The following is a 26367-nucleotide window of genomic DNA, read 5'->3' on the forward strand; positions in this document are numbered from 1 at the left end:
ACCCTAATGGGTGTTAGCACCCATTCAAAATGCCAAACTAATCAATATATACTGAAACAAAATGATTGTATTGTAAATTGTAATTTAATAGCAATGCAAATTGTTTTCCCAAAACACAAATTTGTGGAAGCTACAACACAAATAACAACATACATGTATGTGTTTCTGTTCTCTCCAATAACATAAATGGCGTGCAGTTTTGAGTTCAGAATTTTTTTGTTGTGAAGTCGTGTTTTTGTGCTGTGAAGAGGCGTATTTTGTTGTAAAGTTATACTTTTGTAACAAGTGTCGGTTTTAACCATTCATTCAACGTTCTTCATCTGAGGTAATTTTAAAATTGTTCTTACACACAGTTTCACTTTTAATTTACAAAATCCTAGACAAAGATTAGGCATGAAACAGTAAACCTGTGTTCTCTTCTACTGGTTTGAATTATTGTGAAGTTGAACTTTCACACAGCCATTTCAACACCAGACTCAGGTTCCACAAGCTGTGTTGTTTTTAACACGGGTTTACAATGCATTTCTTGAGGAAAAAATACATCGGTCGAATGCCCCGTCACACCAAACATGCTCGTCCTTTTAGCTGTGGGGGTGTTATAATGTTACGATCAATCCCAGTCTTCGTTGGTAAAAGAGTAGCTCAAGAGCTGGCGGTGGGTGGTGATGACTAGCTGCCTTCCCTCTAGTCTTACACTACTAAATTAGGGGCGGCTAGCGCATATAGCCCTCGTGGGGAGAAATTCAAAAACAAACAAACAACTGGTAGATCAGAATAGCTAACACGTTTACCGAACTTTAATTCCTTGAAGCATCTGCGTGAGATACAGAAAAATGTCATTTCCATCAAGAGATTTCAGTCACCAAAGTTGCCCGAAAAACTATTCGGTAGAAAGTGGTTGAAACCAACTCAGGGGTTTGTAAATACTCCCAAGAATGGTTGAAACTAATTCGGGAGTTTTTCAATACTTCCCAAGAATGGTTGAAACTAACTCAGGATCTTGTCAGTACTCCCAAGAATGGTTGAAACTAACTCAGGATCTTGTCAGTACTCCCAAGGATGGTTGAAACTAACTAAGGATCTTGTCAGTACTTCCAAGAATGGTTGAAACTAACTCAGGATCTTGTCAGTACTCCCAAGAATGGTTGAAACTAACTCAGGATCTTGTCAGTACTCTCAAGAATGGTTGAAACTAACTCAGGATCTTGTCAGTACTCCCAAGAATGGTTGAAACTAACTCAGGATATTGTCAGTACTCTCAAGAATGGTTGAAACTAACTCAGGATCTTGTCAGTACTCCAAAGGATGGTTGAAACTAACTCAGGATCTTGTCAGTACTCCCAAGAATGGTTGAAACTAACTCAGGATCTTGTCAGTACTCCCAAGAATGGTTGAAACTAACTCAGGATATTGTCAGTACTCTCAAGAATGGTTGAAACTAACTCAGGATCTTGTCAGTACTCCAAAGGATGGTTGAAACTAACTCAGGATCTTGTCAGTACTCCCAAGAATGGTTGAAACTAACTCAGGATCTTGTCAGTACTCCCAAGAATGGTTGAAACTAACTCAGGATCTTGTCAGTACTCCCAAGGATGGTTGAAACTAACTCAGGATCTTGTCAGTACTCTCAAGAATGGTTGAAACTAACTAAGGATCTTGTCAGTACTCCCAAGAATGGTTGAAACTAACTCAGGATCTTGTCAGTACTCTCAAGAATGGTTGAAACTAACTCAGGATCTTGTCAGTACTCCAAAGGATGGTTGAAACTAACTAAGGATCTTGTCAGTACTCCCAAGAATGGTTGAAACTAACTCAGGATCTTGTCAGTACTCCCAAGAATGGTTGAAACTAACTCAGGATCTTGTCAGTACTCCCAAGAATGGTTGAAACTAACTAAGGATCTTGTCAGTACTCCCAAGGATGGTTGAAACTAACTCAGGATCTTGTCAGTACTCCCAAGAATGGTTGAAACTAACTCAGGATCTTGTCAGTACTCCCAAGAATGGTTGAAACTAACTCAGGATCTTGTCAGTACTCCCAAGAATGGTTGAAACTAACTCAGGATCTTGTCAGTACTCCCAAGAATGGTTGAAACTAACTCAGGATCTTGTCAGTACTCCCAAGGATGGTTGAAACTAACTCAGGATCTTGTCAGTACTCCCAAGAATGGTTGAAACTAACTCAGGATCTTGTCAGTACTCCCATAAATGGTTGAAACTAACTCAGGATCTTGTCAGTACTCCCAAGAATGGTTGAAACTACTCAGGATCTTGTCAGTACTCCCAAGAATGGTTGAAACTAACTAAGGATCTTGTCAGTACTCCCAAGGATGGTTGAAACTAACTCAGGATATTGTCAGTACTCCCAAGGATGGTTGAAACTAACTCAGGATCTTGTCAGTACTCCCAAGAATGGTTGAAACTAATTCGGGAGTTTTTCAATACTTCCAAGAATGGTTGAAACTAACTCAGGATATTGTCAGTACTCCCAAGAATGGTTGAAACTAACTCTGTCAACACTAATTTAAACATACACTTTCAATGCTATAATGTCTGTGCTGTTTATGATGACCACATTCCATATAAAACTGTAAAACCAAAAATGTCCATTTACAAGGGTAAGTTGAATGAAGCTACATTCCAAGTAACATGACGGGTGAACAATGATCTGACTGAGGTTACTGTATACGTGTTTTACTTTATCCTAGCTGTAATATTACCAATTCTGTTTAATTTTCGGTGTTGTCACAGTAACCCTACCTGGTGCATGGGGTAAGTGAGGAAGGTTTCCAGAGTTCTCCCCTGTAAGGTGGATTTTTCCTCAAGGCGATGTAGAATAGTGTTGAACTTTTCCCTCTGTTTGCATTCCGCGAGAACTTGAAGGCTATAGTGATGGTTACGAACGTACTCTTGATAAATTGTCAGCATCGGTAACAACATGTCAAACAGGTCACCTACAGGAGTATCGTAAATGTTGTTTGAATCATCACTGGTGAAATATATTTTTACATGCTTTAAAGTTTAATTAATACACCATGCTATCATATAGAACAACTAAACACAATGTAATCCTTAGCGAAACTTCAATTATAACCGATTGCGCCGACTCAGTTACTTATTTTAATAGTACATAATTTTAGTTTCATTCTAAACGTCCTCCAAAAATTATCACCCAACCCCTCCGTAGTGTGACGAACCAACCACCTTCGTCAGCAATTCGTGACACATTCACGCGCATGACGTTCGCAAACCATGATTTGTGGCTGTTTAGCAGCGTTTAATTAATATATATGGTAATTATACGTTTAATATCATTGTACTATTAAGTTAATTACAAGACAGTTCATGTTTACATTCTGGCTGTTGGAAAAATAAAACATGACGTTTTTCACTTCTATTTGAAACGAACAACAATAATAAATCTAATGTACTTTGTCTCTGTAATTTGTTTTTTACAGTTGATATTAAATTCCATGTTTGTATTTCATTTTCAATGACATGTAAATAAAGCCACTGTTTGATAATCTTTAACCTGTGTGACGTAGTAATGTCCATAGATGATGAAGTGGTCATTCCGATGAACAAAACTAAGTTTCTATTTATTTTATTCGTCAAATATTAAATTAACTTTTATTTATTATTTCGAAACATTTTACTTTTTTCTTCTCTGGGTTCTATAATTATCTAATCGTTCAAACACACACAGGTTAATGTGGTTTACCTCTTTATTCATGAATAAACACGTACAGGATAATGTGAACGCTCTATGTCGTACGTTTGCTAACAGTCATGCCACTAGACGACCAAAGTTTTCGTTAATCCAAATGATTTTATAGTGTTGAGTATAACTAACACTAAATAAATGAAGTGGATATTGTTTAGATACAATTCAAGATATTCTTACCTAACACTAAAGTAGGCCAGCTTTCCATTCGAGATGTGAGACCTTTCAGGAAGATCTGATGTAGGAACATCACTGTTTCACTGTTTCCAATAACAAGAATTATTAATTTAGACAGTATACAAGTTAATTGAATAATCATATAGTGTTAAAATACATGTTTACCGTCTTTAGTGCGACTACAATAAGGTGTACTCGACAATCACCTAGTGTTCTCATGGAATAACATTAATGTTTGCTATTTTTAGGATTACCTGTTAAGAAAGATTGAGTTAACCTCATCGTGAGAACATGGCGGCTTCTGAGAACTGGCCGCCATCTTGAAAGGCCGCAAGAAGAAAGAGACCAGCATCTGCAACTGTTCCAAATAGTCTTCCTCTGCTTCCACCATCCGAAACACTAGACTAAATAATAAATTTCGGTATTATAGAGGTCCAACAAGACAACGTTAACAATTTTATTAAAGGAAAAAGACTTTATAAAATGTATTACGGAATAAACTGGTCCTTCACGTTCAATGTGTGTACAAAAATTATTTGGATACTAAAACATTATTTAGAGAAAAAAAGTAATGCATGTAGACGGGATCAAATTTTATGAATCCTTTGTTGTGCCACATGAGTCAAAACCCAAATATTTTCTTTTTAACATATGCAGTATTATAGAAGTATATACCTAATAAAGGTTTTAAATAAATAGGTTTCTTAAATAATGTAGTTGAACATATATAAAACAAAGGGCTACTTAGCAGAATATGAAGTTGTTGTTTTTATTTAAATTAAAGAAGCGTAAAAATACGGAATTAATGTAAACTAAATAAATCTATGTAGACAGCATCTCCTTTAAAAACACTTTGTCTTAGTAAATAATCGCCATCTTCGACTAAGATATAGAAATGGTTTTTCTGCCTCGAGTTAAGCCCGGCATGCCAAACGCGTTAAGGCGTGCGACTCGTAATCTGAGGGTCGCGGGTTCGCATCCCTGTCGCGCCAAACATGCTCGCCCTCCCAGCCGTGGGGGCGTTATAATGTGACGGCCAATCCCACTATTCGTTGGTAAAAGAATAGCCCAAGAGTTGGCGGTGGGTGGTGATGACTAGCTGCCTTCCTTCTATTCTTACACTGCTAAATTAGGGACGGCTAGCACAGATAGCCCTCGAGTAGCTTTGTGCGAAATTCCAAAACAAAACAAAAAATTCTGCATCGAGTTCTTGGCAAAACAACTTTATAAAATAGGGAAATTTTAAAACTGTTATATCAAGAAGTGTAAAAATTATATGTCTTCGATTGTCATTATTTCATTTATTGTTTCTTTTCTTACCATTATGGTATTAAATCTTTTTACTCTACCAAGTACAACCAAAGCATCAGGTCCATTACCACCAATAACGGAACAGTAAACTTCGTGTGACAAGTGTCTTTAAATATTAAGCGTAATTGTCGATTTTTAGACACCTGTTGATGTTTGTATTGAAATTCAATAGTATTGCTTCATTTATAAACCACTATTATTGAAGTAATTCTCTTTAAAGCTAACGTTACGAAAGTTCTAGTTTTGCACTCGTAATGAACGTAAAATTACCGCTGTACAATTGGCCATTGAGAATAATGGGTTTCTTCGTGAGCTAGCACGCATACACGAGCGATCTGCTTCACAATCAACGTGCTTTTTTATTATACAGGTAAACAATAAGTAGTAACACAAGAATAATAACGTCTCACACAAATGTATGTTGTCATGGGACTTTAAACAACGTGCAGAATAAAATTAGTGGGTGGAATATAATTTGTTTGTTTGTGACTAAGCCTAAAATTACACTAAGTGTTACGTGTGCTATGCCCACCACGAATACCAAAACCAGAAGTCCACAGACACCACTGTGTCACCGACAGCGGGGCGAGAGAGACTTGGTATATAAACAGAAATTAACAGAGCTAGGTCCAAACATCATTTTTTTCAGAAATAGGAACACGTAAAAGTTGATAATTTTATAAACCATTTTTTTTTTAATTTATGTGTCTTTGTCGCCTTATGCAGTTAATCGTATTTATTTATTTTATGTAGGTTGGAAGGAAAACTTTACTTTCCAGATAATAATAAAAAAATAATAATATTTCAGTCAACGTTTCGCTGTTGCAGTTTCAACAGGGGTGATAGCACAAGAAAACCGTATCGTTTTTGTTTTTTTTATAAACTATGATGCAATAATAATTAAACATTTCGAACAGACGTACCTTGTCTTGGCAACGATATGTTTAAGTACAGAAACAAATATTTATTTAGTATATACGCTGTGTAGTACTAGCAAGGAAACATCTTACAAAACCATGGTAACAATAGACTCATTAAGGAACAAGTCCCGTATAGTACGTAAGCTTTAACTAGATAATAATACTGAAGTTCACATAGACTTATTTAAAAATAATGTAATGACAACAACAGAGAATCGTTACATGATGTAAAATGTTGCAGGATAACAATGAAAATGCAAAACAAAATGATCCCTTGTGAAAACAATGTATATAAATATAAGTAACCTATTATAGAAAACACCAAATATTGTTACATTTTCAGGACATGATGTAGAATAATTGGGAAATAAATAAATAAAAGAACACTATTATCTGAGTGTTTTTAATACAATATTTCACAATATTGTCAACAGGTGACAGCAGTGAACACTTACATATTTCCAAAAATCATTAACAAAAATGTTTTATTCACTTGAATTTCTAATAAATCTTAAAATTCCCTATAATAATAAAAATAATACGAAAATTCATTTTTAGAATGTTTAATTACGTACTGGAAGTCTGTGTCCTGTAATACTGTAATGAAAACAAGGCACATAAACACAAGCATTATTTTTGCACTATCTATAAAACTGACTTCAACATTTATTTAGTAGAACACTGGACGTGTACAATTAGTTAATGTATCAGCGCTTCTTTCCATGAGTATAATTCTAATTTTTATAGGAACACTATTTGTTTGTTTAAAATCTTTGCCTTACTAAAACGCTATCTCAAGAAAGATGTAAATTTTCAACCTTGTTTACAAGTGCAAACATTCTGAAATAATTTATCCGGAACTAAAGAAAAATATTACCAGATGTCACTATTCAAACTGGACCCACCAATAACAGCTCATTAATGATAGTCTCTTAAGCTTGTAGTTTTCAGGTTCTTAGTGAGCGAACAAAGAATCTTAAGCTTGTAGTTTTCAGGTTCTTAGTGAGTGAACAAGGTCTTAAGCTTGTAGTTTTCAGGTTCTTAGTGAGTGAACAAGGTCTTAAGCTTGTAGTTTTCAGGTTCTTAGTGAGTGAACAAAGAATCTTAAGCTTGTAGTTTTCAGGTTCTTAGTGAGTGAACAAAGAATCTTAAGCTTGTAGTTTTCAGGTTCTTAGTGAGTGAACAAGGTCTTAAGCTTGTAGTTTTCAGGTTCTTAGTGAGTGAACAAGGTCTTAAGCTTGTAGTTTTCAGGTTCTTAGTGAGTGAACAAAGAATCTTAAGCTTGTAGTTTTCAGGTTCTTAGTGAGTGAACAAAGAATCTTAAGCTTGTAGTTTTCAGGTTCTTAGTGAGTGAACAAAGAATCTTAAGCTTGTAGTTTTTAGGTTCTTAGTGAGTGAACAAAGAATCTTAAGCTTCTAGTTTTCAGGTTCTTAGTGAGTGAACAAAGAATCTTAAGCTTGTAGTTTTCAGGTTCTTAGTGAGTGAACAAAGAATCTTAAGCTTGTAGTTTTCAGGTTCTTAGTGAGTGAACAAAGAATCTTAAGCTTCTAGTTTTCAGGTTCTTAGTGAGTGAACAAAGAATCTTAAGCTTGTAGTTTTCAGGTTCTTAGTGAGTGAACAAAGATTCTTAAGCTTGTAGTTTTCAGGTTCTTAGTGAGTGAACAAGGTCTTAAGGTTGTGGTTTTCAGGTTCTTAGTGAGTGAACAAAGAAACTTAAGCTTGTAGTTTCCAGGTTCTTAGTGAGTGAACAAGGTCTTAAGGTTATAGTTTTGAGGTTCTTAGTGAGTAAACAAAGATTCTTAAGCTTGTAGTTTTAAGGTTCTTGATAAGCAAGCAGAACCTTAAGCTTTTGGTTTTGAGGTTCTTGGTGAGTGACCGGGGTCTTAAGCTAGAGGTTCTTTGTGAGAACCATCCCTCAATCCTAACAAAACTCATGTAAGTACATTACCAGTAAGAAACACGATCAATTGAACATAATAAATATATTGGAAGTTTCATGACAACCAGTTGATTTTCATGGCTCTTTCAATTTCAATCGGCGCCCTAAGAATGGCTACCTCGAAACTTTGTAAATCATTTGAATAATTGTACATCAAAGTAATAAGAAATATCTGCTGAGACACATCCCAGTTAAACCGTATGAAACATTAACTATTTAGTTGATAAATGTTTCACCAACGTTAGGAAACGACTCAGCTTTTTGTCAACGTTGTCCATGTTCCTTTCGGCTAAGCTTCATGTCCTTACTCGGGCATTTCTATGTTAATCAGGACAGAAAGCCTTTTATTCAGCTAAACGCATCTCTTAAAGACCTCAAGTTTGGTGTTTACCAAGATAGAGACGGAACACCTTTTAACTCAACGGATAAAGTGTTGTTGCTGACATCAACACTTTCAACTCATTACCATAACTCTGGCCTCAACAGATGAAACAGAGCATTTAGCGGGAGTCGAAAGTTTTACTGTATACCCTCGGGAACCTCCTATCAACGAAGTCAATGTTTACGACAAGGATGATTCAGAAAACATTAAAACGTTTGTTTAATAGAATAAGTTATATATTTATATTCACGTTTATGGCTAACACAAAATTTGAACACCACATCTAGCCTTGACAAAATATGAGAAAGCTGACTAGTTACCTAATGGCAAAATAAGATAGCCACAAGAAAAGACCATATTTTTAAGAAAAAACGTGTATAATATATTTGAAAATAAAAAGGTTCTCGTGATTGCTGAAAAGTTCACTTAACTGATTTTGCGATTAATCAAATCATGAACTATCTATTAATTTATGTCGTAATAATTCGTTCTTCAGAGCAATGAGCTTACATGACACGGACCTCTTCAGCTAGTTAAACATATTTCTAAATCACTCAGATCTAGGAAACGGACCTCTTCAGCTAGTTCAACATATTTCTAAATCACTCAGATCTAGGAAACGGACCTCTTCAGCTAGTTCAACATATTTCTAAATCACTCAGCTCTAGGACACGGACCTCTTCAGCTAGTTCAACATATTTCTAAATCACTCAGATCTAGGAAACGGACCTCTTCAGCTAGTTCAACATATTTCTAAATCACTCAGATCTAGGAAACGGACCTCTTCAGCTAGTTCAACATATTTCTAAATCACTCAGCTCTAGGACACGGACCTCTTCAGCTAGTTCAACATATTTCTAAATCACTCAGATCTAGGACACGGACCTCTTCAGCTAGTTCAACATATTTCTAAATCACTCAGATCTAAGACACGGACCTCTTCAGCTAGTTCAACATATTTCTAAGTCACTCAGCTCTAGGACACGGACCTCTTCAGCTAGTTCAACATATTTCTAAGTCACTCAGCTCTAGGACACGGACCTCTTCAGCTAGTTCAACATATTTCTAAATCACTCAGATCTAGGAAACGGACCTCTTCAGCTAGTTCAACATATTTCTAAGTCACTCAGCTCTAGGACACGGACCTCTTCAGCTAGTTCAACATATTTCTAAATCACTCAGATCTAGGAAACGGACCTCTTCAGCTAGTTCAACATATTTCTAAGTCACTCAGCTCTAGGACACGGACCTCTTCAGCTAGTTCAACATACTTCTAAATCACTCAGATCTAGGAAACGGACCTCTTCAGCTAGTTCAACATATTTCTAAATCACTCAGATCTAAGACACGGACCTCTTCAGCTAGTTCAACATATTTCTAAATCACTCAGATCTAGGAAACGGACCTCTTCAGCTAGTTCAACATATTTCTAAGTCACTCAGCTCTAGGACACGGACCTCTTCAGCTAGTTCAACATACTTCTAAATCACTCAGATCTAGGAAACGGACCTCTTCAGCTAGTTCAACATATTTCTAAATCACTCAGATCTAAGACACGGACCTCTTCAGCTAGTTCAACATATTTCTAAATCACTCAGATCTAAGACACGGACCTCTTCAGCTAGTTCAACATATTTCTAAATCACTCAGATCTAGGACACGGACCTCTTCAGCTAGTTCAACATATTTCTAAATCACTCAGATCTAGGACACGGACCTCTTCAGCTAGTTCAACATATTTCTAAATCACTCAGATCTAGGACACGGACCTCTTCAGCTAGTTCAACATATTTCTAAATCACTCAGATCTAGGACACGGACCTCTTCAGCTAGTTCAACATATTTCTAAATCACTCAGATCTAGGAAACGGACCTCTTCAGCTAGTTCAACATATTTCTAAATCACTCAGATCTAGGACACGGACCTCTTCAGCTAGTTCAACATATTTCTAAATCACTCAGATCTAGGACACGGACCTCTTCAGCTAGTTCAAGATATTTCTAAATCGCTCAGATCTAGAAAACGGACCTCTTCAGCTAGTTCAACATATTTCTAAGTCACTCAGCTCTAGGACACGGACCTCTTCAGCTAGTTCAACATATTTCTAAATCACTCAGATCTAGGAAACGGACCTCTTCAGCTAGTTCAACATATTTCTAAATCACTCAGATCTAGAAAACGGACCTCTTCAGCTAGTTCAACATATTTCTAAATCACTCAGCTCTAGAAAACGGACCTCTTCAGCTAGTTCAACATATTTCTAAATCACTCAGCTCTAGGACACGCACCTCTTCAGCTAGTTCAACATATTTCTAAATCACTCAGATCTAGGAAACGGACCTCTTCAGCTAGTTCAACATATTTCTAAATCACTCAGATCTAGGACACGCACCTCTTCAGCTAGTTAAACATATTTCTAAATCACTCAGATCTAGGAAACGGACCTCTTCAGCTAGTTCAACATATTTCTAAATCACTCAGATCTAGGAAACGGACCTCTTCAGCTAGTTCAACATATTTCTAAATCACTCAGATCTAGGAAACGGACCTCTTCAGCTAGTTCAACATATTTCTAAGTCACTCAGTTCTAGGACACGGACCTCTTCAGCTAGTTCAACATATTTCTAAATCACTCAGATCTAGGAAACGGACCTCTTCAGCTAGTTCAACATATTTCTAAGTCACTCAGCTCTAGGACACGGACCTCTTCAGCTAGTTCAACATACTTCTAAATCACTCAGATCTAGGAAACGGACCTCTTCAGCTAGTTCAACATATTTCTAAATCACTCAGATCTAAGACACGGACCTCTTCAGCTAGTTCAACATATTTCTAAATCACTCAGATCTAAGACACGGACCTCTTCAGCTAGTTCAACATATTTCTAAATCACTCAGATCTAGGACACGGACCTCTTCAGCTAGTTCAACATATTTCTAAATCACTCAGATCTAGGACACGGACCTCTTCAGCTAGTTCAACATATTTCTAAATCACTCAGATCTAGGACACGGACCTCTTCAGCTAGTTCAACATATTTCTAAATCACTCAGATCTAGGACACGGACCTCTTCAGCTAGTTCAACATATTTCTAAATCACTCAGATCTAGGAAACGGACCTCTTCAGCTAGTTCAACATATTTCTAAATCACTCAGATCTAGGACACGGACCTCTTCAGCTAGTTCAACATATTTCTAAATCACTCAGATCTAGGACACGGACCTCTTCAGCTAGTTCAAGATATTTCTAAATCGCTCAGATCTAGAAAACGGACCTCTTCAGCTAGTTCAACATATTTCTAAGTCACTCAGCTCTAGGACACGGACCTCTTCAGCTAGTTCAACATATTTCTAAATCACTCAGATCTAGGAAACGGACCTCTTCAGCTAGTTCAACATATTTCTAAATCACTCAGATCTAGAAAACGGACCTCTTCAGCTAGTTCAACATATTTCTAAATCACTCAGCTCTAGAAAACGGACCTCTTCAGCTAGTTCAACATATTTCTAAATCACTCAGCTCTAGGACACGCACCTCTTCAGCTAGTTCAACATATTTCTAAATCACTCAGATCTAGGAAACGGACCTCTTCAGCTAGTTCAACATATTTCTAAATCACTCAGATCTAGGACACGCACCTCTTCAGCTAGTTAAACATATTTCTAAATCACTCAGATCTAGGAAACGGACCTCTTCAGCTAGTTCAACATATTTCTAAATCACTCAGATCTAGGAAACGGACCTCTTCAGCTAGTTCAACATATTTCTAAGTCACTCAGTTCTAGGACACGGACCTCTTCAGCTAGTTCAACATATTTCTAAATCACTCAGATCTAGGACACGGACCTCTTCAGCTAGTTCAACATATTTCTAAATCACTCAGATCTAGGAAACGGACCTCTTCAGCTAGTTCAACATATTTCTAAATCACTCAGATCTAGGAAACGGACCTCTTCAGCTAGTTCAACATATTTCTAAGTCACTCAGTTCTAGGACACGGACCTCTTCAGCTAGTTCAACATATTTCTAAATCACTCAGATCTAGGACACGGACCTCATCAGCTAGTTCAACATATTTCTAAATCACTCAGCTCTAGGACACGAACCTCTTCAGCTAGTTCAACATATTTCCAAATCACTCAGATCCAGACAACTCTTACCTATACTCATTCCATCATATTTATAAATCATATAAATTTAATCAGCTTTGACCTTTACTCACTACAATATATCACTAAATCACTTTGGTATAAAGAAACCTTATATTTACTCGCTACAATATATCACTAAGTCACTTTGGTATAAAGAAACCTTAAGAAGCCTTATATATACTCACTACAATATATCACTAAATCACTTTGGTCTAAAGAAACCTTATATTTACTCGCTACAATATATCACTAAATCACTTTGGTATAAAGAAACCTTATATTTACTCACTACAATATATCACTAAATCACTTAGGTCTAAAGAAACCTTATATTTACTCGCTACAATATATCACTAAATCACTTAGGTCTAAAGAAACCTTATATTTACTCGCTACAATATATCACTAAATCACTTATGTCTAAAGAAACCTTATATTTACTCACTACAGTATATCACTAAATCACTTTGGTATAAAGAAACCTTAAGAAACCTTATATTTACTCACTACAATATATCACTAAATCACTTTGGTATAAAGAAATCTTATATTTACTCACTACAATATATCACTAAATCACTTAGGTATAAAAAAACCTTATATTTATTCTCTACAGTATACCACCAAATCACGTAGACCTAAAGAAACCTTATATTTACTTTCTACAATATATCACTAAATCACTTTGGTATAAAGAAACCTTATATTTACTCACTACAATATATCACTAAATCACTTTGGTATAAAGAAACCTTATATTTACTCGCTACAATATATCACTAAGTCACTTTGGTATAAAGAAACCTTAAGAAGCCTTATATATACTCGCTACAATATATCACTAAATCACTTTGGTATAAAGAAACCTTATATTTACTCACTACAATATATCACTAAATCACTTAGGTCTAAAGAAACCTTATATTTACTCGCTACAATATATCACTAAATCACTTAGGTCTAAAGAAACCTTATATTTACTCGCTACAATATATCACTAAATCACTTAGGTCTAAAGAAACCTTATATTTACTCGCTACAATATATCACTAAATCACTTATGTCTAAAGAAACCTTATATTTACTCACTACAGTATATCACTAAATCACTTTGGTATAAAGAAACCTTAAGAAACCTTATATTTACTCACTACAATATATCACTAAATCACTTTGGTATAAAGAAATCTTATATTTACTCACTACAATATATCACTAAATCACTTAGGTATAAAAAAACCTTATATTTATTCTCTACAGTATACCACCAAATCACGTAGACCTAAAGAAACCTTATATTTACTTTCTACAATATATCATTAAATCACTTTGGTATAAAGAAACCTTATATTTACTCACTACAATATATCACCAAATCACTTTGGTCTAAAGAAATCTTATATTTACTCACTACAATATATCACTAAATCACTTTGGTCTAAAAAAACCTTATATTTACTCGCTACAATATATCACTAAATCACTTTGGTAGAAAGAAACCTTATATTTGCCCACTACAATTTATCACTAAATCACTTTGGTATAAAGAAACCTTATATTTACTCACTACAATATATCACTAAATCACTTAGGTCTAAAGAAACCTTATATTTACTCACTACAATATATCACTAAATCACTTTGGTATAAAGAAACCTTATATTTACTCGCTACAATATATCACTAAATCACTTTGGTATAAAGAAACCTTATATTTACTCGCTACAATATATCACTAAATCACTTTGGTCTAAAGAAACTTTATATTTACTCACTACAATATATCACTAAATCACTTTGGTATAAAGAAACCTTAAGAAACCTTATATTTACTCACTACAATGTATCACTAAATCACTTTGGTAGAAAGAAACCTTATATTTACTCACTACAATATATCACTAAATCACTTTGGTATAAAGAAACCTTATATTTATTCGCTACAATATATCAGTAAATCACTTTGGTCTAAAAAACCTTATATTTACTCGCTACAATATATCACTAAATCACTTTGGTAGAAAGAAACCTTATATATACTCACTACAATATATCACTAAATCACTTTGGTCTAAAGAAACCTTATATTTGCCCACTACAATTTATCACTAAATCACTTTGGTCTAAAGAAACTTTATATTTACTCGCTACAATATATCACTAAATCACTTTGGTCTAAAGAAACTTTATATTTACTCGCTACAATATATCACTAAATCACTTTGGTCTAAAGAAACTTTATATTTACTCGCTACAATATATCACTAAATCACTTTGGTATAAAGAAACCTTATATTTACTCACTACAATGTATCACTAAATCACTTAGGTCTAAAGAAACCTTATATTTACTCACTACAATATATCACTAAATCACTTTGGTATAAAGAAACCTTATATTTACTCACTACAATATATCACTAAATCACTTAGGTCTAAAGAAACCTTATATTTACTCACTACAATATATCACTAAATCACTTTGGTATAAAGAAACCTTATATTTACTCACTACAATATATCACTAAATCACTTTGGTATAAAGAAGCCTTATATTTACTCACTACAATATATCACTAAATCTGTTCTATGTAAACAAACCTCTCCTCTACTTCATTCAACCTATAAATAAACTGCTTGGCTTTAAACAAACTTTACGTCTATCTAAATTCACACCAATAACTTTTATTTTATAGTGTTTGACATAAGAACTTCACAATAAACATGTTTTCTGTCATTTCAGTGCTTAATTATAAAATAAAACATCTTTGTTTAATTTATGACAAAGTTTTTAAAGCATTATATATTCTCAATATGTTGTTGGTCGTCATCGTAATTACAATACTCCAGAAAGTCATCAGAAATATTAATTGTTTACATGTTATAGATTAAAACTAGATATTAGTCTTTACTTTTATGAATTTTTATTACATGATTAAAACTTCACACCAAACCAGATTTATTTTTAATTTTTTTATTTCCTCGACGTTTCGTTAAATTACTTTCATGCATTTCCCAAGAGAAAACCCTAATGAACATGACTATAATTTCGTTCTTGGACATTAAGACTAAACTTCACCATTACCGTTTCTTTTTCATATATTTACATTTCTAGTAAACTACTTTAATTTCAAGATTAAATAATGGTTCAAAACACCGAAATCGCAGAAAACCTTATGAAAAAATGTTTAGTATATTTACAGATATATTAGTTATTTACCGTACATAAGTTTGCAGGTATATATTAACACTATTTGCTGTGTATAGTTTACAGATATATATCGACACTATTTACTGTTCACAGTTTACAGGGAGACTACCTATTACTAATCACTGCGCAACTGAGAGTAATACCGGGACTAGTCATAGCTACTGTGGAACTGACAGCGATACTGGATTAGCCCTATCTACTGTGAAACTGACAGTCATACCTGGACTAGCCCTAGTTATTGTGGAACTGACATTCATACCTGGACTAGTCCTAGCTACTGTGGAACTGACAGTGGCACCGGAACTAGTCCTAGATACTGTGGAACTGACAGTGACACTGGAACTAGTCCTAGTTACTGTGGAACTGACAGTGATACCGGGACTAGTCCTAGCTACTGTGGAACTGACAGTGATACCGGGACTAGTCCTAGCTACTGTGGAATTGACAGTGACACCGGAACTAGTCCGAGCTACTGTGGAACTGACAGTGATACTGGAACTAGTCCTAGCTACTGTGGAACTGACAGTGATACCGGGACTAGTCCTAGCTACTGTGGAACTGACAGTGATACCGGGACTAGTCCTAGCTACTGTGGAATTGATAGTGACACTGGAACTAGTCCGAGCTACTGTGGAACTGACAGTGATACCGGGACTAGTCCTAGCTACTGTGGAACTGAAAGTGATACCGGGACTAGTCCTAGCTACTATGGAACTGACAGCGATACCGGGACTAGTCTTAGCTACTATTGTGCTGAATGGATCGTTAACTTTGTTCGAAACTGAATCAAGTTTATTACCTGTTTCGTTTGCGCATGCTCTCTGCATGTGGTGAGTTAATGTATTCGGCTACGATCTGTTTCCAACGCCTTCGACATAGCCAGCCACGGAAGAAACTCTGAACCTGGTGGTGAACAGAATAATTAAAATGACAACATGTATAGAAGATGAAACAAACAAGAAACACAGACAGAAAAATACCCGAACTAACACTAGTTTTACCGTTTTTAATGTAACAGTGTGAGGGTTATGTTATAATCTTAATCTCACATTATTAAAATATAAATCTGAATTGTTAATTATCCTCACTCTGTGATAGTTTTAATTCTAATTTCAAATTCAAAACAGTAGTACAAATACTTTATAGAAAGTTCAGAAAATATTTTTATAAAATAAATGTAATCTCTAGTTTTGTGTATCATTTGATATCTCCTTTATGACAAGTATGTGAAAATTGTTTGTCAATGTCACCTACTTTGACATATTGATCGATTATATCTGTTAAGCCTGAGATTATCAGTTATGTCAGTTGCAGAGAGTTCAGATATATGTCCCTCTTAAAATATTAAAATTATAATAAAGAAGGTAGCCTGAATGGTTTAACACTGAAGATAGCGTTAGAAACCTAGTTTGTGTAATTTCAGGGAAATGAAAAGTAAAACAAAACCTTAAAATTATTATTAGAAAATTTGTTTTTTAAAATAGATTCTGGATTTTAGAGCTAAAAGTAAAACCATGTTTTTACATCAACTAAAACTTGTCCTCAGTGAAAGAACATCTGTATCAAGTTTACAAACACCTAATAATCAAATTTGAGTTACACAGGTTAGGTTTAAAATTAGTTGTTTACTTTGTGATAAAATCTCAGCTAATTTAATGAAATGTTATCGTTATGACATGAAGCCACAGATAGTTTAGAAAAACGTCATTGCTACAAAATTAAACCACAACAACTTTAGTGAAACATCATTATTATAACATTAAACTACAGCTACTTTAGTGAAACGTCATTGTTACAACATTAAACTACAGATAGTTTAGTGAAACATCATTATTATAACATTAAACTACAGCTACTTTAGTGAAACGTCATTGTTACAACATTAAACTACAGATAGTTTAGTGAAACGTCATTATTATAACATTAAACTACAGCTACTTTAGTGAAACGTCATTGTTACAACATTAAACTACAGATAGTTTAGTGAAACGTCATTGTTACAACATTAAACTACAGATAGTTTAGTGAAACGTCATTATTATAACATTAAACTACAGCTACTTTAGTGAAACGTCATTGTTACAACATTAAACTACAGCTACTTTAGTGAAACGTCATTATTAAAACATTAAACTACAGATAGTTTAGTGAAACGTCATTATTATAACATTAAACTACAGATAGTTTAGTGAAACATCATTGTTACAACATTAAACTACAGCTACTTTAGTGAAACGTCATTGTTACAACATTAAACTACAGATAGTTTAGTGAAACATCATTGTTACAACATTAAACTACAGCTACTTTAGTGAAACGTCATTATTATAACATTAAACTACAGCTACTTTAGTGAAACGTCATTGTTACAACATTAAACTACAGACAGTTTAGTGAAACGTCATTATTATAACATTAAACTACAGATAGTTTAGTGAAACATCATTGTTACAACATTAAACTACAGATAATTTAGTGAAACATGATTGTTACAACATTAAACTACAGATAGTTTAGTGAAACGTCATTATTATAACATTAAACTACAGCTACTTTAGTGAAACGTCACTGTTACAACATTAAACTACAGCTACTTTAGTGAAACGTCATTATTAAAACATTAAACTACAGATAGTTTAGTGAAACGTCATTGTTACAACATTAAACTACAGATAGTTTAGTGAAACGTCATTGTTACAACATTAAACTACAGATAGTTTAGTGAAACGTCATTGTTACAACATTAAACTACAGATAGTTTAGTGAAACGTCATTATTATAACATTAAACTACAGCTACTTTAGTGAAACGTCATTGTTACAACATTAAACTACAGCTACTTTAGTGAAACGTCATTATTAAAACATTAAACTACAGATAGTTTAGTGAAACGTCATTATTATAACATTAAACTACAGATAGTTTAGTGAAACATCATTGTTACAACATTAAACTACAGCTACTTTAGTGAAACGTCATTGTTACAACATTAAACTACAGATAGTTTAGTGAAACGTCATTGTTACAACATTAAACTACAGATAGTTTAGTGAAACGTCATTATTATAACATTAAACTACAGCTACTTTAGTGAAACGTCACTGTTACAACATTAAACTACAGCTACTTTAGTGAAACGTCATTATTAAAACATTAAACTACAGATAGTTTAGTGAAACGTCATTATTATAACATTAAACTACAGATAGTTTAGTGAAACGTCATTGTTACAACATTAAACTACAGATAGTTTAGTGAAACGTCATTGTTACAACATTAAACTACAGATAGTTTAGTGAAACGTCATTATTATAACATTAAACTACAGCTACTTTAGTGAAACGTCATTGTTACAACATTAAACTACAGCTACTTTAGTGAAACGTCATTATTAAAACATTAAACTACAGATAGTTTAGTGAAACGTCATTATTATAACATTAAACTACAGATAGTTTAGTGAAACATCATTGTTACAACATTAAACTACAGATAGTTTAGTGAAACGTCATTATTATAACATTAAACTACAGCTACTTTAGTGAAACGTCATTGTTACAACATTAAACTACAGCTACTTTAGTGAAACGTCATTATTAAAACATTAAACTACAGATAGTTTAGTGAAACGTCATTATTATAACATTAAACTACAGATAGTTTAGTGAAACGTCATTGTTACAACATTAAACTACAGATAGTTTAGTGAAACATCATTGTTACAACATTAAACTACAGCTACTTTAGTGAAACGTCATTATTATAACATTAAACTACAGCTACTTTAGTGAAACGTCATTGTTACAACATTAAACTACAGATAGTTTAGTGAAACGTCATTGTTACAACATTAAACTACAGATAGTTTAGTGAAACATCATTGTTACAACATTAAACCACACCTACTTTAGTGAAACGTCATTATTATAACATTAAACTACAGCTACTTTAGTGAAACGTCATTGTTACAACATTAAACTACAGATAGTTTAGTGAAACGTCATTATTATAACATTAAACTACAGCTACTTTAGTGAAACGTCATTGTTACAACATTAAACTACAGATAGTTTAGTGAAACGTCATTATTATAACATTAAACTACAGCTACTTTAGTGAAACGTCATTGTTACAACATTAAACTACAGATAGTTTAGTGAAACGTCATTATTATAACATTAAACTACAGATAGTTTAGTGAAACATCATTGTTACAACATTAAACTACAGCTAGTATAATGAAACGTCATTGTTACAACATTAAACTACAGATAGTTTAGTGAAATATTATTGTTACAACATTAAACTACAGATAGTTTAGTGAAATATTATTGTTACAACATTAAACTACAGATAGTTTAGTGAAACATTATTGTTACAACAAACTGTTTTCTGGAACATGATTGTTATGATATAAAGCCATCATTAAATCACTTAGACCATCTATTCAACAGGCTAGATCAAATGTGATTTAGATTATACACTGTCACAGTTTCCTGTGTATCGTCACATTACAACATGAACGTAACTAGTATAATAAAACAATGATGCTGTTCCTCATTAGATTGTTTCCTTCTATCGGTCAGGTAACAAACACTTTTGTTTCTCCTTTAAAAAATATTTCCTGAAGCCAAAGTTCGTCTTCCGTGTCATACCTAGATGTTTTTATTTTGTTTGTTTGTTTGTTTTTATTTTAGTCATTTTTCATACAGTTAGATGTTCCTTGTAACTTCCAATTTCGTTCACGTATAACATAGTGTGTATGGAAACGTGTGACGTCTAGCTTCGCTTGTGACTAGAAAATCTTTATCTAACCACATTTCAGACGTCTATGATTAATTTCAAAACATTCGTTAAACGAATGACTTGGATTTGTTTCGTATTCTCGCAAATCGTTTCTGAAGTAGGGTTAAATCCACCATAAAACATCTGATACTTGTATATTTACCAATTCCCTTCTTTGTGGCGTACTGCGTCTCATTATATGATCTAACAGAGTAGTTCGAACAGTACGCGGTTGCCAGGTAACGCGTGTTCTCTGCAGTCGACGTCCAAGTCGACGCAACACGTGTCCGATTAAGATGCGTTCTTTGTCAAAAAGAAAACACATCGTCAGTATCGGGTAGAAAGATATCGATTGCCTAACTCGTAACTGAAGCAGATATTTTGTGACTGAATGGGTGGGAACAAAAGTCCTTATGGAAATACCTTTATTTAACACTTGGAAACGTCACTGGTCACATGATCAGCCTCAGATTTACAGAACTCATTTTGACAAGAGTAGGAAACAAAAACCGTTAAGTATTGTTTGCGCTTGAATAAACGAACGAATCAGATCATATTTAGTTAGGGCGTTCGAACTACAGTCTAAGGATCACGGGTCCATATTCCCCTTCTACTAACCACAAAACATGCTCACCCTTTCAGACGTGGCAGCGTTATAATGTGACGGTCAATCCCACTACTCTTTAGTAAAAGTGTAGCCCAATAGTTGGCGGCTGGTGGTGACGACTAGCTGCCTTCCCTCTAGTCTTTTACTGCGAAATTAGGGATGGCTAGCAAATTGAGGTTTGCGGAACCCCTTTTGCATGTGAGAAAATGGAACATGTAGAAATACAGAAACAATATTTTTGTATTTTATACAACTGTTGTATAGAAACATAAATATTTTCATGAAATCGTCACACAGAAATATTAACAATGTTCTTCGTGTATGATGATTACTTTATGTTATATTTATATAATCAGTATTCTCCGTATTTAATAATCTATAAACTATAATCTATTTTTGTATAGAAATATTAAGAGTAGTCTTCGTAGTAATCTATAAGTGGTTTGGTTAATAAACAGTGTTCTCCATGTATAAAGTTCTATATAGCTATAGTTCATCCTCATTAAGCATTGGGTTCCAAGTATAAAGTTCTATATAATTGTTGTTCATCCTCATTAAACAGTGTTCTCCATGTATAAAGTTCTATATAACTATTGTCATCCTCATTAAACAGTGTTCTCCATGTATAAAGTTCTATATAACTATTGTCATCCTCATTAAACAGTGTTCTCCATATATAAACTTCTATATAACTATTGTTCATCCTCATTAAACAGTGTTCTCCATGTATAAAGTTCTATATAACTATTGTCATCCTCATTAAACAGTGTTCTCCATATATAAACTTCTATATAACTATTGTTCATCCTCATTAAACAGTGTTCTCCATGTATAAAGTTCTATATAACTATTGTTCATCCTCATTAAACATTGGGTTCCAAGTATAAAGTTCTATATAATTGTTGTTCATCCTCATTAAACAGTGTTATACATGTATAAAGTTCTATATAATTGTTGTTCATCCTCATTAAGCATTGGGTTCCAAGTATAAAGTTCTATATAATTGTTGTTCATCCTCATTAAACAGTGTTCTCCATGTAAAAAGTTTTATATAATTGTTGTTCATCCTCATTAAGCATTGGGTTCCATGTAAAAAGTTCTATATAACTATTGTTCATCCTCATTAAGCATTGGGTTCCAAGTATAAAGTTCTATATAATTGTTGTTCATTCTCATCAAGTATAATATATTTATTATTTTCTTCCTGTTAATGTTGACATTAACTACCAGTTGGAACTTTTCTGGGTATCTGGATAACTACCCTTTTTTATTTTGGTGATTTTCTGGATATCTGTATAACTTACTTTTTTATTTTGGTAATTTTCTGGATATCTCGACAACTTACCATTTTTATTTTGGTGATTTTCTGGATATCTGGATAACTTACCTTTTTTATTTTGGTGATTTTCTGGATATCTCGACAACTTACCATTTTTATTTTGGTGATTTTCTGGATATCTGGATAACTTACCTTTTTTATTTTGGTGATTTTCTGGATATCTGGATAACTTACCTTTTTTATTTTGGTGATTTTCTGGATATCTGGATAACTTACCTTTTTTATTTTGGTGATTTTCTGGATATCTGGATAACTTACCTTTTTTATTTTGGTGATTTTTTGGATATCTGGATAACTTACCTTTTTTATTTTGGTAATTTTCTGGATATCTGGATAACTAACCTTTTTTATTTTGGTAATTTTCTGGATATCTGGATAACTTACCTTTTTTATTTTGGTAATTTTCTGGATATCTGGATTACTTACCTTTTTTATTTTGTTGATTTCATCAGTTTCCTGCTCTTCTTCTGACCGGTTAGGAGTTAGGTGCCAAGCCCTCTTCAGTGCGCATAGCTAGGACAGTGAAACACCATGTACATATCTTCAAAATGACATAGCTAGGACAGTGAAACACCATGTACATATCTTCAAAATAACATAGCTAGGACAGTGAAACACCATGTACATATCTTCAAAATGACATAGCTAGGACAGTGAAACACCATGTACATATCTTCAAAATAACATAGCTAGGACAGTGAAACACCATGTACATATCTTCAAAATAACATAGCTAGGACAGTGAAACACCATGTACATATCTTCAAAATAACATAGCTAGGACAGTGAAACACCATGTACATATCTTCAAAATAACATAGCTAGGACAGTGAAACACCATGTACATATCTTCAAAATAACATAGCTAGGACAGTGAAACACCATGTACATATCTTCAAAATGACATAGCTAGGACAGTAAAACACCATGTACTATCTTCAAAATGACATAGCAAGGACAGTGAAACACCATGTACATATCTTCAAAATGATATAGCTAGGACAGTTAAACACCATGTACTATCTTCAAAATGACATAGCTAGGACACTGAAACACCATGTACTATCTTCAAAATGACATAGCTAGGACAGTGAAACACCATGTACATATCTTCAAAATGACATAGCTAGGACAGTGAAACACCATGTACTATCTTCAAAATGACATAGCTGTGATTATGTTGTGACATTTTGCTTCATCTTTAATCAAGATTAAACAATATCTCAGAATCACATCGTGTTTAAATTTGAGGTTCAAAATTGACTTTTTTTGTAGAGAAAACTTTTAGAATTTAAAAGTATTGAAACAGAAGGTGAGGTAATGTTGTTTTAAATATATACCTTGTTTCAACCGAAACGGCGTTTCATTGCTATATTCCTGAACATTTTAACTACTTAACCAATATAATATAATTATTATGATGTACAAATAAGATATCCTACAATAATGCTAGATCTATCTACAATGTCTTTAACACAGCATCTACAACCAAGATCGATACATCTAGCCTTATGTCTCAACACCGCTACATCTACAACCAAGCTCGATACATCTAGCCTTATGTCTCAACACCGCTACATCTACAACCAAGATCGATACATCTAGCCTTATGTCTCAACACCGCTACATCTACAACCAAGCTCGATACAACATCTAACCTTATGTCTCAACACCGCTACATCTACAACCAAGCTCGATACAACATCTAGCCTTATGTCTCAACACCGCTACATCTACAACCAAGCTCGATACATCTAACCTTATGTCTCAACACCGCTACATCTACAACCAAGCTCGATACATCTAACCTTATGTCTCAACACCGCTACATCTACAACCAAGCTCGATACAACATCTAGCCTTATGTCTCAAAACCGCTGCATCTACAACCAAGGCTCGATACAACATCTAGCCTTATGTCTCAACACCGCTACATCTACAAATCAAGTTCGATACATCTAACCTTATGTCTCAACACCGCTACATCTACAACCAAGCTCGATACATCTAACCTTATGTCTCAGCACCGCTACATCTACAACCAAGCTCGATACATCTAACCTTATGTCTCAACACCGCTACATCTACAACCAAGCTCGATACATCTAACCTTATGTCTCAGCACCGCTACATCTACAACCAAGCTCGATACATCTAACCTTATGTCTCAACACCGCTACATCTACAACCAAGCTCGATACATCTAAGCTTATGTCTCAGCACAGCTACATCTACAACCAAGCTCGATAGATCTAGCCTTATGTCTCAACACCGCTACATTTTCAACCAAGCTCGATACATCTAACCTTATGTCTCAACACCGCTACATCTACAACCAAGATCGATACATCTAGCCTTATGTCTCAACACCGCTACATCTACAACTAAGCTCGATACATCTAACCTTATGTCTCAACACCGCTACATCTACAACCAAGCTCGATACATCTAACTTTATGTCTCAACACCGCTACATCTACAACCAAGCTCGATACATCTAACCTTATGTCTCAACACCGCTACATCTACAACCAAGCTCGATACAACATCTAGCCTTATGTCTCAGCACCGCTACATCTACAACCAAGCTCCATACAACATCTAGCCTTATGTCTCAACACCGCTACATCTACAACCAAGCTCGATACAACATCTAGCCTTATGTCTCAACACCGCTACATCTACAACCAAGCTCGATACATCTAACCTTATGTCTCAACACCGCTACATCTACAACCAAGCTCGATACATCTAACCTTATGTCTCAACACCGCTACATCTACAACCAAGCTCGATACAACATCTAGCCTTATGTCTCAACACCGCTACATCTACAACCAAGCTCGATACATCTACCCTTATGTCTCAACACCGCTACATCTACAACCAAGCTCGATACATCTAGCCTTATGTCTCAACACCGCTACATCTACAACCAAGCTCGATATATCTAGACTTATGTCTCAACACCGCTACATCTACAACCAAGCTCGATACATCAAACCTCATGTCTCAGCAACGCTACATCTACAACCAAGCTCGATACATCTAACCTTATGTCTCAACACCGCTACATCTACAACCAAGATTGATAGAACATCTAACCTTATGTCTCAACACTGCTACATCTACAAACCAAGATTGATAGAACATCTAACCTTATGTCTCAACACCTCTACATCTACAACCAAGCTCGATACAACATCTAAACTTATGTCTCAACACCGCTACATCTACAACCAAGCTCGATACATCTAACCTTATGTCTCAACACCGCTACATCTACAACCAAGCTCGATACATCTAACCTTATGTCTCAACACCGCTACATCTACAACCAAGCTCGATACAACATCTAGCCTTATGTCTCAACACCGCTACATCTACAACCAAGCTCGATACATCTACCCTTATGTCTCAACACCGCTACATCTACAACCAAGCTCGATACATCTAGCCTTATGTCTCAACACCGCTACATCTACAACCAAGCTCGATATATCTAGACTTATGTCTCAACACCGCTACATCTACAACCAAGCTCGATACATCAAACCTCATGTCTCAGCAACGCTACATCTACAACCAAGCTCGATACATCTAACCTTATGTCTCAACACCGCTACATCTACAACCAAGATTGATAGAACATCTAACCTTATGTCTCAACACCGCTACATCTACAACCAAGCTCGATACATCTAACCTTATGTCTAAACACCACTACATTACAACCAAGCTCGATACATCTAACCTTATGTCTCAACACCGCTACATCTACAACCAAGCTCGATACAACATCTAGCCTTATGTCTCAA

At 34.5% G+C, this 26367-nt stretch overlaps 1 protein-coding gene across 1 annotated transcript in view; it reads right to left on the reverse strand.

Annotated features, from left to right (window-relative positions):
- The window catches only part of LOC143231746 (ras-specific guanine nucleotide-releasing factor 2-like), a 133634-nt gene that overhangs the window by 39678 nt on the left and 67589 nt on the right, over nucleotides 1–26367 (reverse strand). The window contains 5 exon segments of the mRNA XM_076466378.1: nucleotides 2760–2953; nucleotides 3904–3983; nucleotides 4155–4304; nucleotides 16618–16721; nucleotides 22976–23062. Coding sequence (XP_076322493.1) covers nucleotides 2760–2953; nucleotides 3904–3983; nucleotides 4155–4304; nucleotides 16618–16721; nucleotides 22976–23062 — 615 coding nt within the window.

Source organism: Tachypleus tridentatus, chromosome 11 (assembly GCF_004210375.1).
Source record: "Tachypleus tridentatus isolate NWPU-2018 chromosome 11, ASM421037v1, whole genome shotgun sequence".
Classification (NCBI taxonomy): domain Eukaryota; kingdom Metazoa; phylum Arthropoda; class Merostomata; order Xiphosura; family Limulidae; genus Tachypleus; species Tachypleus tridentatus.